We start from the raw sequence: 10861 nt of genomic DNA, 5'->3' as shown, positions 1-10861 counted from the left end.
AGCCAACCTCCAGGTGGAGCCTGAAGATCACCAGGTATCACAACTGAACTCCAGACAACAGAGCTCTCCCCCCCAGAGAAAATAACTGCTTTGGAAGGTGGGCTGTATGGCATTCTGTTCAGCTGAGGCCTCTCCCCTCCCCAAATCCTGGTTTCCATAGACTCTACCAGAAAATCTCCAGGAATCTCCTTACCTGGAGCTGGCAACCCTAGTCAGGACTGGCCCCAATGAGTTCCTCACAAAGGCCTGCAAAGGTTTTACTTCCTTTGCTTGAACCAAGCATGGTTGCCTACTGTGGCAAAATGGGCTCCAGTTTACAACTCAGCTGTTTGCCCCCCACCCTCGTCCTCTGGGAGTATATCACTCCTTAAGAATGGTGCCACCACTCACTGGATTGTCACTGCCTTTTTAGAGGGACAGTGAGACCCCTCTGGCCGAATCTCCCTATTTGGAGATGGAATCCCCAGTCTTTGGGGGATCCATGGAAAGTTGGTAACCCAAGGGTCTGGCCTTTCCTTGCTTCCCTGGGCTCCCCCCTCCCTTTGGTATTGTGCAGAGCAGGGGAGACTATGTGGTCAGAGCAAAACACAGATTATTAGCCCAAATAAAAAAATTTATTTAACTATTTACACAATTATGGAGCACACTAAATAAATAAGGCACAACTGTAGGAGTAAGCACACACTATGAACCAACAGGACATAAATCAGCACGGGTTAAATGCAATCCTCTGTCCCTACACACAATGCTCTCTACCTCTGGAGGTTGTGGGCTCAGGATAAGATCTCTCCTTGGACCGGCCTCTGGCTCTGCTTCAGCCTCTCTCTCTTGCCCAAGAGAGCAGGGAAACCAGTCCAGCTGACTGTGGAGTGGCTGAATCTCTGCTGCTTCCCAGGGATGAAGAATGCCTCCTCCCTGGATGGGCTGGAGTTTATATTGATGCCGCCCCGCCCCTTGGGACAGTCCCTGTTTTCCCACACTTTTTGGCCTTGGGGCAGCTGGGAACTGTAGGCCAGCAGATGGGGAAGCCCCATTCAACCCAGTGAGTGATAAACCTGCAGGCCCCTCTCTGGAACTAAAGCTCAATTAAACCTTATGGGGGAACATTTTAAACAAGCAACAGCAGATGACAGCCATCTTACACACACAGGTAACTGCCAATCTGTGAGTGGTCCAAAACCACAGCTTCCACAGCAAGAACCTGGGTCTGGCAGACCCTGCTCTGACGCACTAACTGCCACGCCTAGGGTAGCCAACCTCCAAGTGGAGCCTAAAGATTGCTGGGTATCACAACTGAACTCCAGACAACAGATCTCTTCCCCCCCTGGAGAAAATGACTGATTTGGACAGTAGCCTCTATGACATTGTTTTCAGCTGAGGCCTCTCCTCTCCTCTCCCCAGACTCTGGCTTCCTTAGACACAGAATAGCCAGGAATTTCCCAACCTGGAGCTGGTAACCCTAGTCATGAGTGGCCCCAATGAGTTCCTCACAGCAGCCACTTAGGGGAAAGTCCCACACAGGACGCAAGCAGGAGAAGCATCTTTGTCAAGAAAGAAAGCCGTTTGCCAGTAATTCTTACAGGGCACAGTGGCTAAAGGAAGAGGAGCAGACTCAGCACCCAGCCAATGGCATGTGAGTACTCTTGAGTGGCGGCTGACAGGCCAATGGCTGAGGGAGCGCATTGCACAGCCAATGGGAGAGCTGGAAAGTGCCACCCCAAATGACAATTATTATATAGGGAGATCAGAAATGTTGAACTCTAAAACAAGTGTTTCTGTGGATTCATTTAGAAGTAAACAAATATTTCAAATAATTGGAATATTGACCTTTCCCCCCTTTGCATAGGTATATGTGTAGATTAATTCAAGAATAGACACACTTCCTTGTATGTAATGTTATTGCTCAGACCAAAAGTTACCTACTTTTTCCAGGTACGTGTAACTCCATACTTTTCCATCTGCAAACATCCGGGAAACAATCCTGCCTTGTTTATCAATATCCGTTCTTTCACTCATAGCTCCCCGTTGAAGTCCAGCCAGTCTCCCATTGGCAAAATAAGACACATTCACGGCTGCAAGTCCACTACTGGGTAGCCAGAGAAAAGGGCGGCCAAGCTGATCATAAATAATACGAAGGGTAAATTTCCGGTGATCATCGTATATTTTTTCTGTGCGAATGTTTCGGTCATAATCAATAGATAGCAAGTTCCTACCATGGACCTGTTCAAATAAAAGAGACTGACCTCAGTAAATAATTTGTACTTCAGATATGCATTATTGCATGTACAAAAAGAAGCATTTAGTGAGTTCATTGCAGTAAAGAAATTTGCCTAGAATTTCTCTCTTTAAAAATTTTCAATCACACTAAAGAATGACATGTGCCTTATTCCTCCAGCCAGTGGCTTTATTTCTTTTTCAAAAATCATGTGTGTATCACATTAGGATGAAAACTCTTTTCTACAGAAGGGACAACAAAGTTACCACTTATTTATTTGTTTAGATATCACACTTTCCTGCCAAATAGGGGCCCAAAGTGGCCTACATCATCGCCCTCTCCTTCTCAATTTTATCTTCACAGTAGCATCCATGAAAGGTAGATTAGGTTGACAGAAGAGGGTGGGCGGAGCTACGGTGCAGTGACAGGTTGGCACCAGGAATTCCTCCTGGATGCCACTGGCTCTTTGTTCTATTTAGAGGAGTTTTTGGGGGATCCCGAGCTCCACTGGACCTCCTGGAGGGAGGTCTGGTGCAAGCATAACTGCCCAGACCCCCCATTTGTGGCTAAAGCAGGTGGAAGCTCTGGATCATCTTGAAGCAAAGAATGAAGAAGACAGTTATGGCAGCCATAACTGCACCAGCTGTGTACACTCTGAATCAGGAGAGTTAATCTGAGCCTCATTTGTGACATCAATGAAGAAATACCCCGTAAGTACCTGAAAAAGCATAATTGAAGAAGCCGAGGAAATTCTCTTTAAGCCCCTTTAAAATGCAAAGAGACATGGAAGAGAGGGTGACGCCCCCCCTTCCTTGCGGAGTGGCTGGGATGATTTATACAAAGAAAGCTGAGAGAAATACTTTCTGAGGCAAAGGGAGACTCTTGTTTGAGCTTCTATAAAAGGATTTTAAAATCTTTTTTGGAAAAATAAATAAAGAGAGTTATTTAGAGTTGACTCTGTTACTTTGTGGCAACTTTTTATGACATCATGCTTCATTGCTGGGAACGGAGGAGTTTATTATGTCTAGTGTTCCTAGTGGAGTTGTAAGCATCTGACATGTGCTGAAAGATCCTTAGCTGCCAACAGCTCTACACAAGGTCAGTGCTGAAAGGATTACTGACAATAACTAGCAGAGAGTGTGGACTGTGCTGGGACTATTGATACTGTTTTAAAATGGAGAGACAGGACTCAAAAAGAAAAATGCCAGATGATGTCTGCCTAGAGAACTCCGAAGAAATTAATCAGCTGCAGGTGTCTTGGGAGGAGTTTTGGGGTATGATTGTGAATGAAGTCACCTTGGCATTTAAAGAAGCTTTGGAACCAGTAATGGATAAACATGCTGCAAAAATAAGCCAAACTACAACGCAGATAAAGGAACTGCAACTTCAAACAGTGCAAGAAGCAGAACAGCATTATAATCTTGTGGACTTAACCTACAAAGGAGAATTCCAGCACCAAATTATACAAAATGCAGGACAATATTATAGCCAAGCTGACTCAACCTACAGAGAAAAGAATTGTTAACACTCAAAAGTGCAAGACACAAAACAATTCTGCAATCAAGTCGATCAAATCTACAGTGAGAACATCTACTAAAAGACTGTCAAATTTTGGAATCCTCAAAGCTATATTCCAAAGAGAAGATGAAAAAGAAGCTGTAGAAACATCAGCCACCTTAAAAATTGGATATAGATGGCAAATATTTAAAGAAATCCCCTCCATCTATAAGGAAAAGAGGCATAGAATGATGATCTTATTGAAAAAAAGGAGCTATAAGAAGAAGAAAAGAATAAAGCTTTTAAAATAGGACTGATTCAGAGAATCTCTGTTTTTGTGTAAGATGGGCTAGGGAAAACTGCATGTGCAATTACTTAATATTGGTTATAATTGGATGTATTTTTATGCATTTATAAAATTATTGCCCATAATAAAATTAAGGAAGATTTTAAGAGAAGACAATATAAAAAGAAGGTAATATAAAATATTAGAGATTAAGTAAAAAAAAAAAAAGGAGTGATCTAGAGTATATATGTGAACGCTTATTTGAATAAATTTGGTTAGAGAAGGGTATTTAGGTAAGGAGAATAACAGAGGATTGTAATTCATTAGGGTATTAAGTGGTTTGATACATGAAGCAGACTAGAAAATCTATTGTTGTTGACGTCAAAATAATTAACACAAAATAAACCAGCACAAATAGAAATGGTATATAACTTTATATAGTTTATAGAAGAGTATTGTAGAATGTTTAATCAGGAGAGAACTTATTTTTGTTAGAGAATGTTGTGATTATGTAACTTAAAGATATATCCATAATTAGACTCATAGAATAGGATTGCTAAAAATCTTGATGGTAAAACATAGACTTACAAAAATAATTATTGATCATATGGTGGAAAATTGGTATGTAGATATATATGTAAGAGGTGATCTAAGAGATATGATGCTGTCATTATTACTCTCATTTTTGTTTGTTAAAAATAATAAAATTATTTTTTAAAAAAGATTAGGTTGACAGAAATAGTAATTGGAATGAAAAAACAAAACAAAAACATATTTACTCCCTGCTTCCCCTCCTGTCCTTTATGGCAATGTTTAGATTGTTATTTCTTGCAGGGTGGCATTATGACTTTCATGGGCCCTAGGCACTTTTTCCTTCATGGGTCCCTTCCTCCATTAAAATATTTAAAATTATATTTTACAACTGTGTTGGTATAAAGCTGGTATACAGTTGAAGTGTGTATTAGAGTTGCCTGAAAAGAAAAATCTGACCAAATTGTTTGCTGCACCAATTGAAAAAAAAAATCTAGTTACAAATTTTCCCAATGTATATATTGCATTAAGAATTTACTTATCAATTTACTTATCAATTTTTGGCACAAATGTAGAAGGAGAATGGTCATTTTCTAAATTAAATTGCATCAGGAACTACCTATATTCCACTATGTCACAAACAAAATTAACTCATCTCTCTCTACTCTCTATTGAAAGTGAGTTAAGAAACATGTCTGTTGATTAAATAATCCAGAAATTTGCCAATTAAAAATGCTGTAAAGTTAAAATTTAGATAATAAAGTTGCATTCGTATGTCAAAATGGTGTTGTCTGAATGCAAATTATTATAAATTCATATAAGCTAGTAAGCTTCAGCGAGAATTGTTAAATTATCTCAGTGGCAATTAATATGTGACTGACCTTTTGATCTGAATTATAGGTATATTTATTTTGGTTTGTAATTTATGTATTCATATTCCATGTATCTAGTTGTACTTTAAGGGCCTAAAGGTGTGAAAATAAATTATTACTAATTTTAATTTTTTCTTATTTAATTTCTGGGCCCTAAAAGTTCCATTGGCACAAGGTTAAAGAAGTAAGCAAAGAAAAATTGAATGGTGCAATCCTATGCAGAGTTACTGCGGTCTAAACCCACTGAAATAAAGGGGTTTAGGCAAGAGCAATTTTGCATAGGATTGCACTGTGCATGAATTTCTGATCCAGTAAGGATTCAGAGTTAGGTTTGCCAGCCTCCAGGTGGGGCCTGGAAATCTGGAATTGCAACTAATCTCCAGGCACCAGAGTTCCCCTGGAGAAAATGGCAGCTTCAGAGGGTGGACTCTAGGGGATTATAATCTGTTGAGGTTCCTTCTCTCTCCAAACCCTGCCCTCCCCAGACTCCACCTACAGATCACCAGCAGTTTCCCAACCTGGGTTTGGTAACCCTAACTAGAACTAACCATAGTTATACCTTGCCAGGCAACAAGGCTGGAGAGGAACTAAATCCAAGAGGAAAAACTAAAAGAAGCATAATTTTCTTCTTCAGACAGAACCAGATCTGAAAATATTGCCTTGAGATATAAGTATCACCCCATTTTTTTTTAAAAAAAGAGAATCTTTGAAGGTCAAATAGGACATCTTAGATATTCAAAATGATGTGGGACTCCATATAGCAAAGGGCATATGGACAAGGAAAATCTGTCCCATGGATAAGGAGAGAGGGAACCTGACAAATAGTACAAGATGGCACAACATTTGGAAATAGAACTGAAAAGATAAATGCTTAAGGAGCAGTCCTAGAACCTCTTATTTATCTCACAACAAACCTAAAAGACAAATTCAACTTAAATCTTACAGGTTCTAACTTGTAACTCCATCTTCCAATGGAATCTGTTACTTTGGATCCACCAGAATTTTCATATGGCATTAGCTCTGTCTGGTAATACATATTAAGAGCTTCGAGTAGGTGCTATATGGAATCAACAGGGGTTCTGGTGGGTGGATCAACGAGGGAAGTTGAAACCGAAAGGCAGTCAGAGTCCAAGACCGAAAGAGGGAGAAGACGTCATGAAGATGTTAGCAGATATGCTGAAGATGGTTTTGGAGCAACTCGGTGGTATTAACCAGCAACTGGCCACGCTAAACCAAAACTTTGCTCTGCAGCAGCGCCAGCTGGCAGAGACAGAGAAGAAAGTGGAGCATGCAACTGAGAAAATCACAGAGATGGACACCGCAAACAAGAAGATGAAAAAAGAGTGACAGATGTGGAATCAAAACAAAAACTGCAGGAAAACCGTTTGCTACAGCTGCAAATGGAGAAAGCTAACATGACTCTCAGATTTCAGGGAGTGCCTGAAAATGAAAAAGAAGATTTGAAGAAGACTCTGGGTGTGATTATTGCTCCAGTAACAGGCTTACCAGTGGATGAAATAGTCAAAGATATGGAGGCTGCCTATTGGGCATACTCCAATTACATTAAAAAAAAATAGCCTGACTGGGGAGATTGTGGTCAGATTTGCAAGAAGACAGACCAGAGATGCTATATTAAAGGCAACTTCGGCCAATCCACTGAAATTTGGGAATATAATTGTTAAGACTTTAAAAGATATCCCATTTGAAATTCATCAAAAGAGGAAGAGCTACAAGGACCTAATCTCATTTCTTCAAACAAATGGAATTCAGTATCGGTGGCCAATCCCTGAATGTGTCATCTTTAAAATCAACGATAAAAGAGAGAAGATTGACTCCACTTTTAAAGCGAAGGAATTCCTGAGACGGCAGCTGGGGTCAGGTGAAGAACTTAAAGACAAGTGACTCTGCCACCTCTGGAATGGATGAGGACTCTGTGGGTGAAGTGGGAGCAAGTAAAACTGTGTATGATTTTAGAGAGAGAAAACCGAAGTAAGGGCAGAAGGACTCTGGAAATGGCCCTTTGAAGTAAAAAAGATGCTCAGGAAGTGTTCTCAAAATAACTAACTCACTAACATTGAAGCAGTAGTAAAAAAGAACTTACAAGTATATTGTTATACTAACACGTTTATTACTTACATAGAGTTTAACACGGATATGATCTCCTACTCTTGGGTTTTTAGTTAGTGTGGGTATCTTTTCTTTATCCCTAGTTGTAGTCCCTCCTTTTATTTTCTGTTGTAGTTATGTAGTCTTATGAAAAAATAAAATTACCCTCTTGGGAGTTTCAAAAAAAAAGAAAAAAAAAGAATCAGCAATGGCAGTGAACTAGTGCAATCAACTGTCAGTGTGCAGAAGGAAGGCAATGAACTGTACATCAGTCCTTCATTAACTGGGGTACGACTTCATTATTTGTTAGTATTTTGAAAGCTATTTTGATTTCAATTCAAAGAGAAGACCACCAGTTTGAAATCAATTATGAAACAAACCTCTCATTTTCTACTGGACTGCTGGTCAACCGGATGTCTCCAAACCAGTCTCGGTAGTGGAACGTATGTTAGGAAAACAACTCAGAGTATAGGGTCTCAGAATATTACATTTGCCATGGAAATAATAGGTATAGCAGAGTCTTAACATTTAGCACTCTTTATTACACAGTGGGTGCGTTCAGACGGGGCGTTTCTGCCGGCATAAACGCGATCACACTTACCTCCATTTTGCGAATCCCTCCGTTGGACGCCCGCTCACACGCTGCGGGCGTCGGAATTTTTTTTTTTAAAGCAGTTTGAGCATGCGCACAGGCAGCCATTCAGAGAATGGCGATTTTTTGTGCATGCTCAACCCCCCCTTACATTTAAACTTTAAAGGTAAGCACTTACCTTTAAAGTTTAAAGCCCAACCTGGCCTCCCTGTAGTACCGGACTCCTCCGGGACGGTAAAGTAAGGGCTTAAAAAAAAAAAAAACAACGCTCAGGGCGAAGCTTTGCCTGAGCGCTTATCGCTTAGTTTTTTTTAAAAAAAATGGCCGGGGAAAGCCGGAAGCCTCAGGCTTCCGACGGAAGTGGCTGTGCAACGGAGGAGAGCGATCAGACGGAAGGGTTCATCGGAAGCCATCGTTGCACTCTGTTTACCACCACTTTGGACCTAGTGGCAGAGTGCAACGGTTTAAAAGGATTTACAACGGTTAGGGACGGGAGGCAGATGTTCACCGTCTGAACGCCCGTAAGTACACCGGTTGGAACCGGCACCCTAACCGTTGTAAATCCCCCGTCTGAACGCACCCAGTGTGTTGGTACGATGGCAAGAGTCTGCATGCCCTTTCCAGCAATTTCCAGGAATATGCCCAGTCAAAGAGAGCGAGAGCGAAAGAGAGGGAGGGAAATGAGACCACAGCAGCAGGTGGACATTCTGGATGTGAATAGTGTGATCCATGTGGTAAACAGCTTTCCAACATTATGGCCTCCATAAAGGAGCCACCAACATGTCAAAGCATTTCCAGCAGTTTTCGCATAGCAGCTATAATCTCTGAACTGGACCCTAGTCATTAGCATCGATATCACATGGATGCCAGTTTCTTCCCCCTTTCATAAACAGCCATCACTTTCTTCAGATACAGCTCTTTGAACGTCATACAACAAACAGAGAATGTAAGGAGTTAGTGCCTTTAGGCCCTTTTAAAAGCAAGGGCAAGGATACATTGGAACCATAAACATAACATGTTCTACAATAAAGGCTTTAATATGAAAAAATAAATAAATAACTGCATTCACTGGAGATGGACTAAAGAATCCAGGCCAACACTGTAATCTAATAAAGCTTCTTAAGCAATTTAATTGTGAATGCACCATTAATAAAGTAGAAGTCTTTAAATTAGATAGCTTTTGACAGCACTGACTACTTAAGAAGTATTCATCAGTTCCTGGGAATTTGTTCTTCAGCTTATATTTTACAGTTGCTTTGATTAAGCAACATTTTCTCTCATCCAAATTTAAACAGCACATCAAACAATATGGAAATAGACCCCAAGCCTTTCTTGAGGGCATGAAAGTTATTCTGAATTATTTTCACAGCAAGGGTGAGCCCAATTCCCACCCTAGCCCACTCTGCAGGAATTCAGTTACACAGAAAGCAATTTTTTAAAATAACAGAACTCAGTGTTTGGAAGGAAATAATTTTTAATTATAATTTATTTTCCTCACTCTGATTTTTCCCGCTTAATGAAGTAGATTGCTCTTTACCACAGTTTTCATCTCCTCAGTGAATAAGTCATAAAAAATACTATTCATGCAGAATTTCCCAGAGAAGTTTCAGATACTGCCAAGCAGTCTTTCTCAAGACTAAGGAAGTCGCTTTTAAAAATTAATCCAAGTAAAGAAATTCTTTCTTCTCCTGTTTCTTATTCTAGATTTCAGTCGTCCCCACAAGAGAACACAACAAAAGCTGCCTGTGCCATACATTTTGTATGTGTGTGAGAAGGAAGGTGACAGTTGGTACATTCTTTTCATCATGCTGAGGAGTATGGGCCTCTTGATGAAGCCCTGTGGGCTCAACTGAAACTTCTTATGCAAAAGGAAACCAAAAATTACCATGCAAATTAGTGTTATTAACAACAAACAACAGATGATGAAGTTTTAAAGAAGTTATATTTAACTTTAATTTTAATAGCTGTCTTTTTAAACATTAGTTCCCTGCCTTACCCATAGTTTTCAGGGAAGGAAACTATGTTTCAGGGAAGGTTAACTGTGTTTCTTTCAACATATATATATATATATATTAACAACAAACAACAGATGATGAAGTTTTAAAGAAGTTATATTTAACTTTAATTTTAATAGCTGTCTTTTTAAACATTAGTTCCCTGCCTTACCCATAGTTTTCAGGGAAGGAAACTATGTTTCAGGGAAGGTTAACTGTGTTTCTTTCAACATATATATATATATAACTTTTTTGGATTTGGGGAAAAGCCAGGCAAGTATTCTCCGGTATATCCTTATTCTATTAGCCAGAGGTTTTCCCCCCTGTGCGGATACTTATTTCCACCAACAGGGGGCTCACTCTCCCCCAACAGCTTTTCCTACATAGTAGACTTCCTGGGTTTGTAGAAAAATCCAAAAACTAAGAAAATCCCTTCAGGGACGGCTGAATTCCCCCCAAAACCTTTTGAAATGGCCTCTGCAGGGATCTGCTTCAGGCATCAACTGTGAGAGATTAGAATGTTGGGGGGGGGTGGCCAGGCCTCACAAGAGTTGCCAGTGCCAGGCTGGGGGATTTCTAGAGATTTTGTAGTAGACTCTAAGGAGGGCTGGGTTTGGGAAGGGAGAGGTCTCAGCTGGGCATAATGCCACAGAGATCACCCTCCAAAGCAGCCGTTTTCTCCAGGGAGATATACCTCTGCTGTCTAGAGTCCAGTTGTAATTCTGGGGGGTCTCCAGGTCCCATTTGGAGGTTGGCAACTCTAGGCCT

General features: G+C 40.5%; 1 protein-coding gene across 1 annotated transcript in view; it reads right to left on the bottom strand.

Annotated features, from left to right (window-relative positions):
* TENM2 (teneurin transmembrane protein 2) overlaps positions 1 to 10861 on the bottom strand; it is a 618318-nt gene that overhangs the window by 11643 nt on the left and 595814 nt on the right. Inside the window, exon 26 of the mRNA XM_015407305.1 lies at positions 1924 to 2220. Within this exon, the coding sequence (XP_015262791.1) occupies positions 1924 to 2220 (297 nt within the window). The remainder of the gene's footprint in view (positions 1 to 1923; positions 2221 to 10861) is intronic.

The sequence above is a fragment of the Gekko japonicus genome, unplaced genomic scaffold (assembly GCF_001447785.1).
Source record: "Gekko japonicus isolate JY-2015 unplaced genomic scaffold, Gekko_japonicus_V1.1 scaffold189, whole genome shotgun sequence".
NCBI lineage: Eukaryota > Metazoa > Chordata > Lepidosauria > Squamata > Gekkonidae > Gekko > Gekko japonicus.
The sequence above is the reverse complement of the archived record's forward strand: the minus strand, read 5'-3'. Positions and strand labels throughout refer to the sequence as shown.